This window comes from Balaenoptera physalus (assembly GCF_965194825.1).
Source record: "Balaenoptera physalus genome assembly, chromosome: 15".
Classification (NCBI taxonomy): domain Eukaryota; kingdom Metazoa; phylum Chordata; class Mammalia; order Artiodactyla; family Balaenopteridae; genus Balaenoptera; species Balaenoptera physalus.
The window spans coordinates 11,063,249-11,085,334 of NC_138894.1; the positions used below are offsets into that span (position 1 = coordinate 11,063,249).

The 22,086-nt window shown below is 37.7% G+C and overlaps 1 protein-coding gene across 4 annotated transcripts in view; it reads left to right on the forward strand.

The window, feature by feature from the left end:
* TMEM131 (transmembrane protein 131) overlaps positions 1 to 22,086 on the forward strand; it is a 220,321-nt gene that overhangs the window by 137,239 nt on the left and 60,996 nt on the right. For all 4 annotated transcript variants that reach the window (XM_082427225.1, XM_082427226.1, XM_082427228.1 and 1 more), the window contains 6 exons: positions 4,654 to 4,770; positions 7,216 to 7,338; positions 9,834 to 9,914; positions 13,582 to 13,732; positions 13,831 to 13,887; positions 14,825 to 14,886. In XM_082427225.1, coding sequence (XP_082283351.1) covers positions 4,654 to 4,770; positions 7,216 to 7,338; positions 9,834 to 9,914; positions 13,582 to 13,732; positions 13,831 to 13,887; positions 14,825 to 14,886 — 591 coding nt within the window. The remainder of the gene's footprint in view (positions 1 to 4,653; positions 4,771 to 7,215; positions 7,339 to 9,833; positions 9,915 to 13,581; positions 13,733 to 13,830; positions 13,888 to 14,824; positions 14,887 to 22,086) is intronic.

Sequence of the window (22,086 nt, forward strand, 5' to 3'; positions counted from 1 at the left end):
CCTGAGCCTGAGTTTATTGTTCTGTTTCATCACTCTTTTGTTACATTGTTAATTGTCATTTGGAAGTAGATTTTCCCTGTTATTAAAGAAAAGAAAAGAAAAGATTTGTTCTGTGTGTCTCAGCATCTTCTTAAAGTATTCCAGTCTTTAAGTTATAAAGAGTTGATTGGATATTGGGAACTATCAAAGAGAACCTGTACTCTCATATCCAGGCTCTTTTTTCTCCCAGGATATAATGCTTTTCACAGCTTTCAACAAATACTGAAATCTGTTTTCAAAGAAATCTTTGTACTAACATATGTTTGTCCATGTAATAGACTGAAGACAGCCACATCTGGCATTCTCAAAGAAGCACATAACTACTAAATGTAATGCTGCAAATCAACTTATTTCCTTTAAAACTTCACTAAATAATTCCAAGGAGTACAACAAGGTTCCTTATCACATATGTGATTTGCAGATCTTTTCTTCTAGTCTGTAGCACGTCTTTTCATCTTCTTTATAAAATCTTTCAAAGAACAGAAGTTTTTAATTTCCACGAAGTCCAGCTTATCAAATTTTTCTTTTATGGGTTATGCTTTTAGACTTGTAGCTAAGAACTATTTGCCTAAACTGAAGTCACAAAGATTTTCTCCAATTTCTATTCCAGAAGTTTAATAATTTCAGATTTTACATTTAGGTCTGTGATCCTTTTTGAGTTAATGTTTGTTTATGGCGTGAGATATAGATCAAGAGTTATTTTGTTTTGTTTTGCATATGGATATACAGTCGTTACTGTACTGTTGGTTAAAAAGACTATCCTTTCTCATTGAAATACCGCTGCATTTTGTCAAAGTCAATTGACATTGAATATGTGGGTCTGTTTTTTTGGACTTCCCATTACGTTCTAATATGTATCTAATAGATATCTAATATGTCAACCCTTTCACCAATACCACACTGCCTTGATTACAGTAGCTGTTTAGTAGTTCCTGGAATTGCAGTGTGAACCCTTCAGCTTCGTTTTCCTTTTTTAAAATGGTTTTGCTCTTCTTATTCCCTTTTCTTGCCATCTGAATTTTAGAATCAGCTTGTCAATTTCTTTTTAAAAACCCCTTGCTAAGATTTTTTTTAACATTTGTTTGAATTAATCTTAAACATATAAATAAGTACAGATAATCTTGTGTTCCTCACCCAGTGTCCCCTAATGCTAACTTCTTATATTGTATAATCATAGTATAATTATCAAAACCAGGAAATTAACATTGGTAAAGTACTGTTAACTAAAAACTTACATGAATTTTAACAGTTCTCTATCAATGTACTTTTTTCTGTTCTAGGATCTTATTTCACATTGTATTTAGTTGCATTTAGGTTCTCCTTAGGCTGAAACTTTTATTGCAGTTACGCTGGATACATAAATCAATTGGGGGAGAATTAACATCTGAACAATATTATCTTCTGATCCATGAACACAGTACATCTCTCCATTTTTTTAAGTCTTCTTTTATTACTTTAAGCAATGCTTTGTCATTTTCCGGTCACAGAACTTGCACATTATTAGATTTATATTTTTGTGTGTGTGTGTTATTGTAAATGATACTTTTTTAAAAATTAGAATTCCAGTGTTTATTGCTAAGATAGGGAAATACAATTGATTATTATATATTGACCTTGATTCCTGCAACTTCATTAAACTCATTATCTCTTATGGGCATTTTTGAAGGTTATTTTTGGGATTTTTTTATATAGGCAGCCATGTTGTCTGTGAATAAAAATAGACCTTTCTTCCTTTCTAATGTATGTGCTTTCTATTTATTTTTCTTGTCTCGTACAGGCAAGTACTTCCAATACAATGTTGAATAGCCGTCATGAGAGAGGACATCCTTGCCTTGTTCCACATTGGGGGTAGGGGAGGGTAGCATTCAGTCATTCATCATTAAATCTGGTATCTCTGGGTCTTTTGTAGATGCTCTTTATATGGTTGAGGAAGTTCTCTTCTGTTGACCTAGTTTACTGAGATTTTTAATCATGAATGGATGCTGAATTTTGTCAAATTATTTTATGCACCTACTGAAAGGATTTTTCTTCTTTAGTATGTTGATAATATCAATTACATTGGTTTGATTTTTGAATGTTGAGCTAGAATTTCATTGTCATGATAAAAACCACTTGATCATGATGTGTTATCTTTTTTATATGTTGGCTGGATTCAGTTTGCCAATACTTTGTAAATGATTGCATGTCTACATTCATGAGGGATGTTGGCTTGTAGTTTTCTTGTCAAGTCGTTGTCTGGTCTTGGTATAAAGGTAATACTAGACTCATAAAATGAAGTGGGAAGTGTTCTCTTCTGTATGCTGAAAGTTTATATAGATAGGTGTTATTTAATGGTTGGTATAGAACTCTGCCATTCTACCAGTGAAACCATCTGGGCTTGGGCTTTTCCTTGTGGGAAGGTTTTTTAACTACAAATTAAATTTTTTTTAATGGTTGTTAAGACTGTTCTGGCAATTTTGTTTCAAATGAGCTTTGGCAGATTGTTTTTCAAAGAGTGTGTCTATTTCTTCTAGTTATTAAATTTATGGGCATAGAATTGTTTGTAATATTCCTTTATCATCCTTTGTATGTGTAAAGGTTGTATTATGATGTCCACATTTCAGTTTCTTATATTTTCATCTTCCTCCTTTTTACTCTTGGTCATCCTGTGTAGGGTTTTATCAGTTTTATGGACCGTTTTGGTTTTACTGATTTTTCACTGTTTTTCCATTTTCTATTTCATTATTTTAAGCTCTTGTCTAATAGTCTTCCTTTTCCTTATTTTGGGTTTAACTTACTCTTTTTCTAGTTTCTCAAGGTGGAAACATAGATTATTGATTTGAGACATTTCTTTTCAAGATAAGCGTGTAATGCTGTAATTTTCCTTCCAAGTATTGCTTTACAGCAGCATAGCACAGGGAGATCAGCTCCATGCTTTGCGATGACCTAGAGAGGTGGGATAGGGAGGGTGGGAGGGAGGCTCAAGACGGAGGAGATATGGGGATATATGTATGCATATGGCTGATTTCACTTTGTTGTACAACAGAAACTAACACAGTATTGTGAAGCAATTATACTCCAATAAAGATCTATTAAAAAAAAAAGAGTATTGCTTTAAATTTTGGTATGTTGTGTTTTCATTTCCAATTGATTCCCAATATTTTATAATTTCCTTTGTGACTACTTATTTGACCAGTGGGTTATTTAGAAGTGTGTTGTTTACCAGTATCCTATTACTGATTTTTTGGCTCAAGTGTGACCTCCATCTAGCATTTATAGCTTCTAGGGATTCTATGCACCAGAGTTTTGTAGCCCACACTGGGCATTTAGCAGTGTGTAAAAACTTTAGCCGAATTCATTTTACCGTCTTGTACGTTAGCCTTATCTTCTTCCCATTCTCTGTCGTGGGTGAGCTGGTACTCACATTCCACCTCTTCTCGAAGGTGCTTGTCTTTCCTTAAATTTGGGGCTAGTTGATACACAAACTGTGATGCGTTCAAGAAAAGTTACGATTTTGCAGATTATTCTTTCTGTTTTTGATAATGCAGGAGAAATTCCCAGCTTTCTACATCCAAAGGTGAAGACAGACATCTCAGTGCCATATATTTTAAGCTATAATTTGGGGAGCATTTTAGAGTTCTAGCCACAGAGGCAGAATGAGAGAAGTTAATGACTTTACATATTAAAATGCACTTTAAGGCTTCATTGCAGGCAGAACTGCATTTGCAGTCTCTCAAACTTCATGAAGCAACCCTATTGTTTTGTTGTAATAAAATTTTAATTTGCTAACCACCGTGACATTCTCAGTCTCTGCACAAGGTAACAGGAAGGAGTTCCTGCGTGTATTATCACCGCTCCCTTCTTTTTTAATGTAAGTTGCTGGCACATTTTGTTCCTTGTGTGAATGTACGACAGAGGTCAAGGGGTTGAGGCTGGGCTTATTTGTTTATTCGAATAGTACAAGTGGCTGCTCAGTAGTAGAGTAGAACATCTGTATAAGAAGCTCGGCTTCAGCTCAGCTCCTCCTTGATCATCTGATGTTGGAAGAGCCTGTAATTAGGTACTTCATTCCAGCCTAGTTATTGTTGAATGAACAGAATCCAAGGGAACCATCTGTTGTATAGGGTTTTAGAATCATGATTGACAAAGATATGTGACATCCAATATGAAGTCATCTTTTTTTTCCCATTGCAAAATAGTTTGGCTAATTTAAAACTTAAACCTTTAGGAGGAAAAGGCTAGTTTATGCAAATGATTCTAAGATGTTTTAGAGGACTTTAGCTATCTTTTTTTTTTTTTTTTTGGCTGCGTCGGGTCTTAGTTGCAGCACGCGGGATCTTTCGTTGAGGCACACAGGCTCTTTGTTGCAGCACGTGGGCTTCTCTCTAGTTGTGGCACGCAGGCTCTAGAGCACACAGGCCCAGTAGTTGCGGTGCACGGGCTTAGTTGCCCCGCAGCATGTGGGATCTTAGTTCCCCGACCAGGGATTGAACCCGCGTCCCCTGCATTGGCAGGAGGATTCTTAACCACTGGACCACCAGGGAAGTCCCGAGAACTTTAGCTATCTAATTGTGGTCACCATGATCTGATTTTTTGGTTACTAATTTAACTTTATTTATTGCTTTTCTTTTTCAGAAAATTCTTCCAGGAGGAAATACATCATTTGATGTAGTTTTTCTTGCAAGAGTAGTAGGAAATGTAGAAAATACTTTATTTATTAATACATCTAATCATGGGGTATTCACTTACCAGGTAAGAATCAGAATGAAAACTTTATTTATAAAATACAGTTATCATCTTCAACCTGTCATGTGACAACCTTTTGGGAACTCTTCAAAAATTCAGGGGCTAAGGGAAAATGTAGGAGTTTAGATTCAGAGAATTTTTTTTTAACTTTTAATTTTATATTAAAGTATAGTTGATTAACAGTGTTGTAATAGTTTCAGGTGTACAGCAAAGTGGCTCAGTTATACATATACGTGTATCCTCTTTCAAATTCTTTTCCCATTTAGGTTGTTATATAATACTGAGCATTTTTATACTTACAACTGTGTTTGTGAATATCCCTGTTCAAATCACACTGTGAACAAATGCTCTTAAAGCTACAGCTAAAGTATTACTGTAAGATTGGTTGGCAAAAGAACAGTTAAAAATATTTTCACAGTGACTAGGTTTTTGTTTTTTTTTTTTTACTTTTTGCACGCTTACAAAGTGATAATAGTTTCAGGATCAAAACTTATGTGCCTGCTTTTCTTTGGTAATTGTATTGTTTAAAATTTTTGATAAACTCTTTTCTGTGTGCAATCATTGTTTGGGTTATTAAAGAAAGTGAATGTTTTGTGAATCAAGGTTTTTATATATCAAGATTACTAAGAATAATTACTTATTTGACACTGTGCTACACACTTTACATGCACTTCTGCCTGCATTACAGATACTGTTATTCTCACTTTTTTAGATGAGGAAGGTGAAGTTTAGAAAGGTTAAATAATTATGCTCAAGTTATTGAGCAGGGATTCAAACCCATGTCTTTATAACTACAAAGACCATCCTCTTAACCACTGAGCTATACTGCCCATGGAACTCAGTTGTTTAAATTCTTACTTGGCTAGTGTCTTAACTTTACAGTTTATATGCTTTTGTTTTTGAACATTTCTTCTCCACTACCCAGGACACTTCATGTATTTTGGAAATTAGTGTCAGAGTAAACATTCCATTTTAGTCAAGAATCGATGCTTATTTATGGTGAACAAGTCCTTATTGGTCGTTTGATAGGCAGTATATACTTTTGAAGCCAGTATAGATGAATAACTGTGACATGCTGTACAGAGCACTTGGCATATACTTGTTGAGTAAATGAAAAGACCACCATGAGAATATGAAGACCTGTGCCCTACAGTGGTGCCCCCAACTGACCTAGGTGTTTGTGGCCCACGGGTGACCTGAGGGTCATGATCAGGTTGTTCTCAAGGTGAGCCTCAGTGCCAGGTGTCTTCACCTCTTCACATCTAGTCTTTCACCACGTCTTTCTCCTAAATGTACCTCGAGTCTGTCTACCTCTCTCCTCTTCACCCCCGCTGCTCTCTCCCAGGCCGTCCCCACCTCTCCCCGGATGACGACACAGGAGCCTCCTGACTGCCCTTCCTCTCCTCCCCAGCCCCTCCTACAGTGCATTGTTCCCTCTGTAGCCAGAGTGATCTTCTCTGAGCATAAATCAGATCCAGTCAGCTCCTCACGTAAATCCTTATGTTTTCCCATTGCTCTCAGGGCAAAGTGAAAGCTTCTGACCAAGGCCAGCAAGGCTGTAAGGATCTGACTCCCGTGTAGCTCTCCCACCTCATCCCATTTGACCATGGTTCTCATCTTATTCTTTGTCTTCAAACAAGCCACACCCTTTCCTGCCTCCTGCCCTTTGCCTGTGTACTTGCCCTTGCGGAATACACTTCACTGTTGGCTTGTTCTCATCTATCAGGTGACGTCAGTTCACGTCATCTCCCCGTCCACCCTCTCTTAAAGAATATTCCCACCCTCACTCCAACCAGTTACTCTGTATCACATTACCCATTTTTCTAAACCTTTTTATTGTTATCTAGGCTGTCCCTAATACTAGGATGTGAGTTTCATAAGAGCAGGCACATTATCTGTCTCGTTCACTGGTTGAATTGTTCAGCAGTGCCTGTGGTTGTACCTAGCACATCATAGGCACTTAATAAATATTTGTCATTTGAATGACTGGCTCACCCTGTTTGGTCAACCCACATTCCTATGGAGGAATGACCTGGGACTGTGCTTGGTATTTAAGAGATTGTCTGGGCCCTACATCCATCTTCTGATGGTTGGAACAGGGAAATCTTTTAATTCCCTGTTTCCTCCTTTTGTCTATCCCATGACTTCGTGAAGGACTACTATCATTTTCATTTCTAATATAGAAATCATTCCAAATGTATATATATGTGCATTTATATATATATATAAAAGAATATATATATATTCCTGATGTATATCAAGAATTTGATGTATATCAAATAGGTAGCCAAACAAGTATAGAAACTACGTGTGTTCCTTTTAAAGGGAGTTAAGATTTTTTCCATAAGTTGACCTCACCAGTTTTCCCTAGAGCAATCAGTTATAACTATAAAAATGTTATAAAACTATAAAAGCAACTAAAATTGCGTCTTTTTTCCTCCTTGGAATCAGGTATTTGGTATTGGAGTTCCAAATCCATACCGATTGAGGCCATTCCTTGGGGCCAGAGTCCCTGTGAATAGCAGTTTCTCACCTATAATAAACATACACAATCCTCACAGTGAGCCTTTACAGGTGAGTTTATGGTGGTGATTTTGAATGTGTTTAACTTTAGTGGAAATTAATGCTTAATGTGAAATCTCAGTTTGTTACAGTTTTCAAGACTATTTAAAATAACGTGGTACTGAATAATAGTACTAGAGAGAGATTCTTTTATTGCAGCCTGTAGTCTGAATTTGGGGTTATATCAGTCCAGTTATCGAATTTTTGGAACCATTTTTAAAATGACTGTGGTTGTTTCTGGTGTTAGTTTTAAGCACCTCTACATGTAATTTAAGAAGAGTTTTCATCTATACAAGGCCACTGCTTTTCTTGCCTTCAGCTCCTTCTGGCCCAGTATAAATTTTTAAAACCACTATTCGTATTTATTTCTAATAATAATAAGTTTTTGGTGATGGCAGCCTAGAAATTAAAATCCAAGGAAAGGGTAATATAGAACCATTGATTAAAAGCCAACTTATTTTTTTATTTTAAAAAATCCAACTCCATACCTTACCCAGTGTTTTAGTAGTAATTATTTTCACATTTGAAATCCCTCCTCACTCGTGCTTTGTCTCTAAGACACTGGGCGTGACTGGCGTCGCTCCTTCAAATATTTCCTAAAATTAAAATCCCCACCCCATGCCCCCAAGTGACTTCCAGCCGTGTGACATTTGCTGCCACTGTAGCTTCTAGTTTTGTTGTCTGCGTTGTGTACTCCTGGAGGACTTTTGTGATAAAACAAGTAAAGGTTTTCTACCCATTCTCATACTTCACCCCAAATTTGCATTTAATTAAATATATTCTTTATTTTTAAGAGATAGGGTTACCTGCCTTTAAAGAAAAGTCTCCTGCCATATCACCCTTCTATTCCTTGGTATTTACCCAAGAGAAAGGAAAGCACATGAAACCCCAAAGACTTATACAACATGGTGTTCATAACAGCGTTGTGCCCAAACATCTGCAGTGACCAAAAACTGGAAACACCCCAAATGTCCATCAACAAGTAAATGGATCAAAAATTGTGGCATATCCATAAAATCAAAAAGAAATGAACTATTAGTACATAAAACAACATGGTAGATCTCAAGATAATTACACTGAATAAAAGCAGCCAGACACAAGAGTACATACTGTATGATTCCATTTATATAAAACTCTAGACACTACAGACTAATCTAGAGTGGCCAAGAGCAGCTCAGTGGCTGCCTGGGGATGTGAGAGGGCAGAGGGCGACAGGTGGATTGCAAAGGTCATGAGGAAACTCTGGGAGGGAAAGGATTTATTTAATATCGTAATTGTCGTGGTAGCTTCATGCCTGTATACATGTCAGAATTCATCAAGTTGTACACTTTAAAAATGTGTAGTTTAGAGCTTCCCTAGTGGCGCAGTGGTTAAGAACCTGCCTGCCAATGCAGGGGACATGGGTTCGAGCCCTGGTCCGGGAAGATCCCACATGCTGCGGAGCAACTAAGGCTGTGCGCCGCAACTACTGAGCCTGTGCTCTAGAGCCCGTGAGCCACAACTGCGGAGCCCACGTGCTGCAACTACTGAAGCCCGCGCACCTAGAGCCCGTACTCTGCAACAAGAGAAGCCACCACAATGAGAAGCCCACGCACCGCAACGAAGAGTAGCCCCCACTCGCTGCAACTAGAGAAAGCCTGTGCGCAGCAACGAAGACCCAATGCAGCCAAAGATAGATAGATAGATAGATAAATAAATAAATAAATAATTTTTAAAAAAATGTATAGTTTATTGTACGTGAATGGGTTGGGACTTCTCTGGTGGTCCAGTGGTTAAGACTCCGCACTCCCAATGCAGGGGGCCCGGGTTCGATTCCTCATCAGGGAACTAGATCCCGCATGCCGCAACAAAGATCCCGCACGCAGTGATGAAGACCCCGCCTGCCGCAACTAAGACCCGGCATGGCCAAATAAATAAATAATATTTAAAAGAAAAAATCATGGGTGTAGGTACAAGCCACAGAGATATATTAATAGTAGCTGTGATTTTGCTACAGAAGACTTCAGGTATTTTCATACTGCACTGATATTGTTGCATATGCTGAAGAATGATATGCTCTTCACTATGTCACAATTACAGTAGTTACTAGATCTGCTGCTAGATCTTGTTATAAATGTGTGAATAAAGAAGCATTTGTGTTACTATAAGAACTGCAAATTTTGTATTTCTAAAATATGATACTTTCCATAAACTGTTTCCTTAGGAAAAAATAGAAATAAATGTCCTACAGTTGGATTTCCTAAAATCCAGTCTCTGAAACAGCTACACTATTTCCGACTTCAGTATTTCAAAGTTACCTTGTTTTAATTAAATATACCACCATTGCTTACCCATATGAGCACTGCCTCTGGTGATGTGACACCACACTTATCCCACATTTATATCTGTAAACGTCTTTAAATTTTTTCTGATGAACAATTAGGGTGTCATACGTTTCTGTATAACAGCAAATCACTTCCATCGAAAACATGATTTTGACTGAACCATCATGTGCTCCTTTGTCACAGGTTGTAGAAATGTACTCTAGCGGAGGAGATCTTCACCTCGAGCTTCCGACAGGTCAGCAGGGAGGCACCAGGAAACTGTGGGTGAGTGCTGACGTGTTCTTCTCTCTTGTGAGCTCACATGAGACCAGTTACTCTCTTAAATACACCAGAAAATACTTAACTCCTCATCACCCGAAGAAATACGGGTGACTTTTCCGTAATTATTGTCTTAATATTAAAGTTATATCAAATTAACACAACATTGTAAAGCAACTGTACTCCAGTAAAAATTAATTTTAAAAAATAAATAAAATAAATTTATATCAAATATACTTGAAAATTGGAGAGACAGAAATAGAATAGTAATTTTTGGAAAGACCAGTGAACAAAAATTGGTGTAAGCTTTAAGCCACTGTGTGGAAAGAAAGAGGTTTTAACTATTCTTCCTCAGAATAATATTGGTAAAGTTGTCTCTGAATCTAATCATTTATAATATGCTTTACACTAATATTGAAGAAAAAAAAAAAAGAAGAAGCCATGGGAAGGACCTGCTACATTTTTTAAGGTAAAGCATTGAACATGCAGACTTACTATTGATGGAGGAGATGCCATTTGCAGAGGGAACATAGTCAGGCCCTCGTGATAACTTAGAAACTTTAAATTTTTAGGCGGTCTATAGCCACATTTAATGCTATTTAACATTTGACAGTATTCTGTGTCCATGGTTAGAGAACCACTTTTTCTTGGAGAATACTAGCAAATATTAACAGATTAATGAATACATAGTAACTACCTTATTTACAAAGGTTCCTGCCATAGGAGGGTTGTTTTTATTTTTTTTAATGTTGCCTACCCAGCTTTAATCAAAGAAGGGAAAGTCATAGAAAATGCAGTTCTTGTACCGAGGTCACTAAAATCGCTGCTCATTCGTAATTGAAGACACATGGACCTGACCACTATGAATAGGTTCTGAACATCAAAGTTTCTTTGTTAATTGCTCTGTTAAACACACACAGCCTCTAGATTCTGTCATCTGACCAGTCTCAGCCAGGGAAGGGACGTGGAGGGGACATTTTTAAGACATTGACTTGAACATTTAGAAACCAATTTGTCAGTGACTAGGTTAACTTCTAAGATGTAGAACACTCTAGCAGGTAGAAATATGTAGTGGATGGTCTTTTTATATCCTTTCACAAAAATGATATACCTTGAAATTATGATATTGTTTGAAAAGCTTTTGGGAGAAATAGTGTATAAAACAGTGCTTCATAGAATTAACTATAAGCAATTAAATTTGTTTTATAATTCTAGATAGAAGAACTGAGAATTTACTATGAAATATAACTGGATTCTAATAAATAAACAAAAAAATTCAGATTTCTGATTAGTTAAGAACTGTAATGAATGGTAGCAGACATGGCAGATTGTTTCAATACTCCTAGCAGCTACGAGAAAAGATATAGTGACTTATTCCTACAAATCTAGAGTGAGAAAAAGTCATTTGGCCTTGACCTCACCCCCAGCCCATTTCAGTGTACATGAGAAAACCCCAGCTCCTAAAGATGGGGAAGTGGATGGTCTATCTCTAGTGGCCCCAGGAGGGTTCCAGTCACCTCTTTCCTACTTTGAGACTAAAAAGTTAAGAGAGTAGAGGCAAGTGAAGACCAGTAAATTCTAAACCACGAGGATTTCCTAAAATAGGGCAAAAGGTGTGTGCAGAAAAACTCTGGTGGTCCCAAGGGAGCCAGATTATTCAAAAACCAGGAAAAGAATTATACCTCAAAAAAAATTTTTTTTTCCAATGAGTCTTCCTTCTAGTGTATATGTAAGTGTTCTCTTTTTACGAGCCTAAAAAGTTATGCTATCTTACATGCTCAGAGCCTTACTGAACACGGTTGGTGAACTGTGGATTTGCTTGGGAAGCTTTGTTTTGTTAGGTTTTAAATGAAAGGAGAGCAGAGTCTACGCTCTCTTGGTTATCATTTAAAGAGAATCCTAAATGGGCAGAAGACCTAAATAGACATTTCTCCAAAGAAGATATACAGATTGCCAACAAACACATGAAAGGATGCTCAACATCACTATCATTAGAGAAATGCAAATCAAAACTACAATGAGGTATCACCTCACACCAGTCAGAATGGCCATCATCAAAAAATCTACAAACAATAAATGCTGGAGAGGGTGTGGAGAAAAGGGAACCCTCTTGCACTGTTGGTGGGAATGTAAATTGATACAGCCACTATGGAGAACAGTATGGAGGTTCCTTAAAAAACTAAAAATAGAACTACCATACGACCCAGCAATCCCACTACTGGGCATATACCCTGAGAAAACCATAATTCAAAAAGAGTCATGTACCACAATGTTCACTGCAGCTCTATTTACAATAGCCAGGACATGGAAGCAGCCTAAGTGTCCATCAACACATGAATGGATAAAGAGGATGTGGCACATATATACAATGGAATATTACTCAGCCATAAAAAGAAACGAAATTGAGTTATTTGTAGTGAGGTGGGTGGACCTAGAGTCTGTCAGACAGAGTGAAGTAAGTCAGAAAGAGAAAAACAAATACTGTATGCTAACACATATATATGGAATCTAAAAAAAAAAAAAGGTTCTGAAGAACCTAGGAGCAGGACAGGAATAAAGACGCAGACGTAGAGAATGGACTTGAGGATACGGGGAGGGGAAAGGGTAAGCTGGGACGAAGTGAGAGAGTGGCATGGACATGTATACACTACCAAATGTGAAATAGATAGCTAGTGGGAAGCAGCCACATAGCACAGGGAGATCAGCTCGGTGCTTTGTGACCACCTAGAGGGGTGGGATAGGGAGGGTGGGAGGGAGATGCAAGAGGGAGGAGATACGGGGATATATGTACATGTATAGCTGATTCACTTTGTTATAAAGCAGAAACTAACACCCCATTGTAAAGCAATTATACTCCAATAAAGATGTTAAAATAAATAAATAAATAAAACATTTAGGTAAAAAAAAAGTATATTCTGAAACTATTGTCATATGAAGAGACAGTTAATGAGTATGCTGCTAAAAAGTGTAGGGAAAAAAGTATTACAGAGATGTATCAGGAAGTCCATCAATTAAAAGAATTTGGTTTAAAAAAATAAAAAATAAATTTAAAAGAAAAGGGAGAATCCTTTTTGCAGTGACCTAGAGAGGTAGGATAGGGAGGGTGGGAGGGAGGCTCAAGAGGGAGGGGATGTGGGGATATATGTATGCATATGGCTGATTCACTTTGTTATACAACAGAAGCTAACACGGCATTGTGAAGCAGTTATACTCCAGTAAAGATCTGTTAAAAAAAAAAAGAGAATCCTGTAAACTTCTGGAAAAGCAATTTCCCTTTGATGGTGATGTTTCTGTTGTTTAGAGAATTTCAGGACTGAATTATATACCCAAGCACCAGCAATACATCAAAGAATAATTGATTTTTATAGATTAACTCTACCTCTTAATGATGATTTTGCCGCTGACAATTTGTTTTCATATGACTTTATTTCTTTCATTTTGCTCAGTTTTACATACCATACTTCATTAGTTTTAAGATATGTGTGTTTTTATCATTTAACATCCTCCAAAATTGGACTGTGTGTTATAATCAGTGGAATGAATATATTTGTTTAATTGGCAATATGTTTTTTTCTTAGTAAGTATATAAAATAATAATGCATCTTTCAGGTGATGTCATCTTATTCAGTAAACTATGGTTTTTTTGCCACATTATGGTCTGTTAACTTGTCAGGAAATTCCTCCTTATGAAACCAAGGGAGTGATGAGAGCCAGTTTTTCGTCTAGAGAAGCAGATAATCACACAGCTTTCATAAGAATAAAGACTAATGCTTCAGACAGCACGGAGTTTATCATTCTTCCAGTTGAGGTGGAAGTTACCACAGGTGAGTGGATGACTAAAGGAGCTGCAAGTTTGTTTTAGTTTCAGTACATCCTACTCTGGCGAAGTGAAATATAATTGTTTTCTTTTCTTTTTTCCAAGCTCCTGGAATTTATTCCTCAACTGAAATGTTAGATTTTGGTACACTGCGAACACAAGGTAAAAAAAGAGACAGTGTCTTTATAGGTCTTTTAAAAAATCCCTGTATTCATTGCTGATGGCTCTACTTTAACTCCTTTGTAATTAATTCAGCTTTGAAAGTTATTTCTCAGTGGGTTACATGATCTTGTAGAAATCTACTTTTGGGAACTCAGAGCCCTTAGTGATTTATACGCCATTCCTCTGAGGGATACCACTGCTTACAAGATGGGAAAGCAATGTCATGGATAACTTAAGTCTTCTAAATGGAAGATTGAGGCATCAAGTAGTTTCTTAGTTTCTTAATCCAGTTTCTCACCTATTTAGTTATGCTGAATCTTTTCTTTTAATAGTAAAATAAAGGAAGTAAAAAGATTTACTTCTGGATTTTTGTTTAGATATGGATTATTCAATTGCATTATAATAACATAATGTTAGAAATTGGTCCCCAATGGTCAGAGAAAGAATTCAAATTCTAAAATTGAAAATAACCAAAAAAGGATTTATTAAGAGAAAAGTAAGAGTACCTGTAATATGGGATTCCTGTGGGCCATATGTAATTTAAACTTTAGTTGTTTAGGATTGAAGACCCATTTTTGAAAATTAGATTTGGTTTTAATATAATAATTTTATATTGTACTTTACTGAATTGCTTCATTATGCTTTGCAGGAAAACTAAAAGATTAGTGATAACGTCAATTTCACTGAAAAATTTTGTTTTGTTTTGTTGTTTGGTCTGATTGTTTAGGAGGGGTCACTTCCTATAGTACTCACTGTCCTTAAGAGTAAGGCAATTCCTGTCTAGGAATGTGATTGTCACATTCTTTTTATAAGTGTGATTGTTATTCTAGTTCACATTCTAAAATATATTCCGTCTGATATCTGAGAAGAGAAAGATTCTAACTTGCTATAAAGCATACCATTTTAAGAAATATTTTCTTTTCCTCAATTTTAACAGATCTACCAAAAGTTTTAAATCTTCATTTATTAAATTCAGGAACAAAAGATGTACCAATAACAGTAAGTTTTTACTTTTTTTTTTCCTAATTTATATATTCTTTGTTTTTAAACTTATGACAAAGTTTAAAATGATTAAACTCTTGCTCTAAAGGAATTCTGTTTTGTGGTGACCTGGTGACACTTTGGTTCAAAGTGTCATACAAGAAACCTGTTCTGCCTCTCTAATCACCAGATTTTCAGGATGAGAAGGGCATGTGGACAATCTTCTCCAAGCTAAGTGTGAACCAGAGTTCATGAGGTTCCTGTTTAGGCCTGTAGAGTCTGATAAATCCTAGGATCTACGTGCCATGTGCAAAGAAAAACGGGTTGTTAGACTTAAGGTACGATTAAGTAAAAAGAGAGAAGAAAAGATTCAGATGAGTTGGAAAGAGAAATAAGGAAGCAAAGAAATATGGTAGGTAGTGGTTGAGTGCTGTTAACATTTGTCTCTGGTACCCCTTCTAACCCGCAGTGGCCGTAGTTACCTTGACAGCACACTGTAAACTAGGGTCCTCTCTCCCTGTCACACATACTCGCAGAACAGGTGACTTTGATGCCTCATAGTGGAATTGGAGTGTCATGAGATGGTGAGCAAGGTCACTGTGCATTAAAATGTGGTTACCTGGGATGACCATCTCTCCCCTCACTTGGGGTTTGTATACTGTCTTCTCTTTGGTCTCTATTCCACCAGTTGGTGGTAAACTCTGGGTTTGGGCAGGGATGGGCAACGGTCTGTTAAGTCTCAAAGCCCATCTGATCTATTTCATTTTATCAGAGTGCTCTGAATTTAGGTTTTCTGACATCAGCACAGGTTCAGGTTATAATAAAAATATACTGCTTTCCTCTTCCCTTATTCTCTTTGTAAGTTGGGAACCTCACCAGGAGGTGAGGTTGTGAGCTAAAGCAAAATCTGGGTAGACCTTGCTCACTAGTAGAGTCATAGTCTAAGCAGTGTCCTGCCATATGACCTAGTCTTTCTTTCCTGCTAGGTAGGAGAATTGGGGGTGGGTTAAGGGAATGGAGTCTGGTAAAGCAGCGGTCCCCAAACTTTTTGGCACCAGGGACCGGTTTTGTGGAAGACAGTTTTTCCACGAACCAGGGTGGGTGTGGGGGGATGGTGCAGGATGGTTCAGGCAGTAATGCGGGCGATGGGGAGCAATGGGGAGCGGCAGATGAAGCTTCGCTTGCCCACCGCTCACCTCCTGCTGTGCAGCCGGGTTCCTAACAGGCCGCAGACTGCTACCGGTCTGCGGCCCGGGGGTTGGGGACCTCTATGGTAAAGAACTTCCCCCAATCTGCAGTGGAGCTGAAACTACCCCAACCTGAGGTTCCTAGCACTCCAGTGTTAGGCCGACTGAGAGAGACCTGCTCTGAAGGTGCCTGAGTCTGCTGGGGTTCATGCCCCTGCTCCTCAGTGAAGTCTTCAAGGGCCTGGCACCCTTCCACAGATGACAAGGAGCAACTCCTTTGACCTAGCCACCCTGATACTATATTTTTCTTAAAAAAAAAAAAAAAAAAAAAAAACACATAATGCTGACTGTTACTGCTATATTGAGGGGTTAGTGATTGTTTTTGGCTCTTTAATCTGTATTGAAATTTTCACAAGTCCATAGAAAAATGAGCAAAATAAGAGCAATATAAATATTTATAAAAATATGAGTGTGTTAACATAATTAACATAAAGTTGTAAACACCCTTTCTGGATAAGGACTATTCTGAGATAATGTTGTTGTTTCTTTGACATTAAAATGTTTGTTGTTTTATTATTAAAGGTAGTAGATAGTTGGGGGAGGGTTTTTGTTTTTGTTTTTTTAATATAATAAGTGGGGAAGTGTTCTTTCCTCTTCTGTTTTTGGGGAGAGTTTTTGAAGGATTGGTGTTAATTCTTCTTTAAATGTTTGGTAGAATTCACCAATAAAGTCATCTGGGCCTGGATTTTTCTTTGTGGGAAGTTTTAAAATTATTAATTCAATCTCTTTACTTGCTACAGGCCTGTTCAGATTTTCTTTTTCTTCTTGAACCAGTTTCAGTAACTTATGTCTTCCTAGGAATTTTTTCATTTCATCTAAATTATCTAATTTGTTGGCATACCACTGTTCACAGTGTTCCCTTATAATACTTTTTTTTTTTTTTCCTGTGAGGTAGGTAGTAATGGCCCATCTTTAATTGTTGATTTTAGCAATTAGAGTCTTCTCTATATTAAAAACAAATTTTTGGTCAGTCTAGCTAAAGGCTTGTCAATTCGGTTGACCCTTTCAAAGGACCAACTTTTGGTTTTGTTAATTTCCTCTTTTTTTTTTTTTTTTTTTTGGTTTGATACTAAAATACCCTTTGTTTTATGAATAAAGGTAGTAGATAGTAGGAATTTCTCCTTCCCTGCCACCAACATCCTCACATTTGCAAAATAAAAAGTTAGAAAACCTCTGTTAGACTTCCTCACACACACACACACACACACACACACACACAAACACACACACACACAAACACACACACACACCCACACATTTTAGATTTTACCAGTGAAACGCAAAGGCCTAAGAATCACTGCTCTGTTACAACATTTTAAAACCTCACTTTGTACTCAGAATTGTGATTCATTTTGTTCAAATTTTCTAGTTTAGTATATCAGACTTTCCTCTGTATTGGAGCGTGATTCCTTCTGCTAGATTTGTCCAGGTTGCTTTGGCTACAGCCTACTTATGTTCTTTGAACTTCTTGGTCCTGGATTTCTTCTCGAGCCCAGTTGGCAGCATGAAGCACAGTTACCGTAATATGTGATGATGTGCGTACAACTCCCTTCCCAGCCCTTTCCTGCCCACATGCTCAGGGCACTAACCGCCACGAAGGAGAACTCCTGAAGCACACCGTCTGGCCGCACGTCCTGGGATTCAGTAGCACATTTGCCTGTAGGGCAGACCCTGCCTATTGGTGGATCACTTGCCATTGCCTCAGTTTGAGATGTCGGATAATTTTTACTTTTTATGTGTTCTGCATGCTGTTTGTCTCTTACTGGTTTCTTCAGTCTGTGGGATGCCTTGTACAGAGGAGGAACTCTCATGCTTGTTGGGCAGACTTCAGGCCTTGAAGTCACTTCTCCACATGTGAGGGCTTAGAGACTTGATGAGAAAGTGCCTTTACTTAGCCCAAGCATTCTGGTCTAACTTTTTACATATAATAAATGGACTCAAACAAATGTCTTTTTCAATAAACATTTTCTAGAAAAATGAAATTAGCAATTCTAAGAATGTGAATGAAAAAATGTAATTCATTTATGATAGGTAATTAAATATAAATAGGCCCATGTTCCTCCTCTTCTCTTTTATTAAGGAGTTTTAGGATACATTGTAAGTGAACATTTTTGTTCTTACCATGGGTTAGACATATCTAGGTTCTTTACACGGATTACCTTGTTTGATACAGCTCTCTTGTACACAGGTCCTTGTTTTCCAAATAGGGAAAATGAGTCAGACCTTTTTATTTATTTGTTTGTTTGTTTATTTTTATTAATTAATTTATTTATTTTTGGCTGTGTTGGGTCTTCGTTTCTGTGCAAGGGCTTTCTCTAGTTGCGGCAAGCGGGGGCCACTCTTCATCACGGTGCGCGGGCCTGTCACTATCGTGTCCTCTCTTGTTAGGAGCACAGGCTCCAGACACGCAGGCTCAGTAGTTGTGGCTCACGGGCCTAGTTGCTCCGCGGCATGTGGGATCCTCCCAGACCAGGGCCCGAACCTGTGTCCCCTGTGGCAGGCAGATTCTCAACCACTGCGCCACCAGGGAAGCCCAGACCTTTTTATTTTTAAGTGACTTAATTCGACTGTAAAATGTGCAAGTTACATGAAAGTATATTAGGAAGATAATGATACTTATTAATCAAGTCTTTATGAATGTATCATTTTATATTCAATATTCCTATTAACGTATTGATTTACGTATATGTGTTTAGAGCTACATTTGTATCTACCTATGTATGTATTTTTTTCTAACATCCGAAGCCTATACTCTGCCAGTGTTTTGGTAGTTTTATCTAATTTCCTCACTCATTCCTTCATTCACTCATTCAGTAAATATTTAATAAGCGTCAACTATATGCTGGCTTCTGTGCTAAGTACTGAGAATACAGAAGGGAATCAGACAGCCAAGGTCTTTGTCCTTACTGAGCTCATTTATTAGCTGGGAGACAGACAAACAGGTATGTAGCATAATTGTAAATTGAGAAATAAACAGAATGGCATGTAAGTCGGGGAGGGAGTTGGTTTAGATAGAGTTGTCTCTGAAGAGCTGACGTTTGTAGTAATAACTCAAGAGTGAGAGGTAGGCACCCATAAGAAAAGCTGGTGGCCAGGTGTTCCCATCAAAGGGATCAGCAAGTGCAAAGGAATGGCTTTGATGTCAAGGGAAACAGGGTTGGGGGGTGGTTTGAATGGAAAAGATGAAGGCTGGAGAGTCAAGCAGGCCTCCCTGGGGCCCTGGGAGGGGTTTAGATTTTATTATAAGTGCAATGGGAAATTACAGAATTTTAAGCAAGAGAGTGATGTCATTGATTTATGCATTGTAAAAAGTCAGTGTAGCTGCTTGTGGAGAATAAACTGAAGAAGGTTAAAAATCTGTTGCATGGTCCACTTGAGAAATGATGGTAGCTTGGACTGCTCGCCTTATCAGCCAGGGGATGAGCCCATCTACCATGGAAACTGAGTTTTAAGAGAGCTTTCCAAGGTTTTTCCTGTATTTTTCTCCATAATATGCCAGACCTAGAGACTGGTGCATTTTTTTAAAGGTCCCTCCCTCCCTCCATTTCACAAATATATAGAATTTTAGGATGAGCTCAACAATGCTAAAAGCCAGAGGGTTTTTTAAAATTCCCCTTCAGGGAATTCAGAGTCTCTTCATCTTTCAAGATATAAGACCACTAAAGCAGGCAGCTCCAATTATAAGTTCCTCGCCTGTCAATGGACAAGATGCCCAGGTCCAAGCCTTCCTGACGTTGTCTATAATGCAACTTTGAGAATATGGTTTTCCTCAATATTTACAAAACATTAATGCTATATAAATGATGGAATAAGTTTGCTTGAGATGTCTTAAGGCACCTTTGTATGAAGTTTCCTTGCTAATTAATGAATAAGAATCACAGCTGTACTTAATTTTACCAATGTCAACTTGACATGAACCTTAGCTCATTTGTGCACCTACTGTTAAAAATACAATCGCTATATACTGAAAGGTTATTTTTCTTGCTTGCTCAAAGTAGTTGAGGAGTTTCAGAATGTCCTGAGCCTTGAGTTTCACTTGAGAGTTACTGAGCATTAGCTGGGTGTGAATGTCGTGAGAAAGGCTGGAACTACTGGGTTGGCCAAAAAGTTCGTTCGGGCTTTTCCGCTGTTACGGAACAAACTTTTTGGCCAACCCAGTATAGTTCGAGCCTATGCAAACTGCCTTTCCTGGGAATCTTGCCCTGTTTTTTCCACTTCTTGATTATCTTTAAGTAAGCAACAGTTAGTGACTGGTACTAAAATATATTGTTAGTATAAATATGCTTATTACAAGTTAATGATTATTTATTATTTTTCATTTAAAACCGTCAGAATGAGCCAGCTATTTAAGTGTTTTGCTTGTTTTGTCTCGCTTCGTTTTTGTTTCCTTGGAAAACAGGTTTTAACTGATTGGGGGATTTTTTTTTCTTTTAATGGTAACCAGTGAACAATTTAATTTAGACCATTTGTATAAAACATGAGTCAGTTGACTATTATTTTACTGTTAGTGTGACATGTTTTAAGGTAATAATACTGAATGTAAAGTTTTCCTCTGGTAAGAAAAATCTTAAAGTGTGTTTCATGTGAGAAAAACATTTTTTTCATCAAATATTTATTCTTAGTTCTTACTACTTACTGTGACTATATGGTAATAGATACCATTGCTTAGCTGTTTCTGGCATGGGGTTGTGCTTGTTACTGATGAACCACCACTTACATTCTTTAAGTGTGTTTGAAAATGGTCAAGGTTCCATTGCTGCTGTATCATAATCAGTAGAGCAAGTGAAAGAATTAGGAACCGTATGTGTCCTCTGTAAACTGTAAGGCTTTATAAGGTCATCTCTCTAACAAATCCTGACCTCAGGATAAATGTGGCTAATTCAAAAAAAAAAAAAACAGCATAATTAGGGACTTCCCTGGTGGTCCAGTGGTTAAGATGCTGCACTTCCACTGCAGGGGGCCCAGGTTCAATCTGGGTTCCTGGTTAAGGAACTAAGATCCCACGTGCTGTGTGGTGCAGCACCCCCCCCACCAAAAAAACAGCAAAATTAATAGAATCACAAAATTTTTCAGATAGGTGGAAACTTAGAAAAAAATCTAATCCAACCCCTAGGATTTTACGGGTGGGAGAAATAAGGCCCAGAGTAAATGGGCAGCAGAAATAAGGCCCAGAGTAAATGGGCAGCTTACTCAGACTCACACTGCTGGTTAAATAGTTAGTATCCTTCTGTTGTAAACTCATCACTCTGGGTCTCACATGTACTTCTCTACTGCTTTCCTTTCCTTCGGAAGAAGTTTTTAGTGTAGTGTGATGAAACCAAATGAACCTTTTGTCCAGTTTGTAGTTTATCTTACAGTCAAACTGCTTTGTTTTACTGTTAAAAATATGCGCGCACACACAAACGTATATATACATACATACATACCCTTCAAGGAATGAAGAGATTCATACTTTAAATGATTGCTAATAACAGCAAGCTTATTGATAGTAAATATATTGATATGAGCCAGTCAACTCCCAGCTCCATTAGAGATTCAAAAGCAAATGAGGAGTTCTCAAAGAAGAAGAAGAAAGAAAAAGAGTTAAAATGCTGGGAGAGCCTAAGGCCAAGAGCTAAGGCAATTAAGATCTCCAGCACAGGAAACTGCAGGGCCATCCTCCCAGGCCCAGTAAAAACACCCTAACAGCTGAGGACTAACGGCAGTGGGAAGGGAGGTGCCCTGCTGACTGGGACTAAATAGCAGTGTCTGTCATCACTCTCTATGTAGCCAACTTTGTTTCCTATGATTGAAACACAGTGCAAGAGACTGCTTTTCCTCACACTCTTCTGAGGTGCTTCTTGTGCCTTCAAAGGACTGTCCTTCATTCTCTATAGGCAGATTCCACCTTTATAAATGAGCAGAAAAGGTGGGTGGGGAGCTGGGCGAAGAACCTAGTGGCTCACGGGGATTTGACTGTGCCCATGTTAGC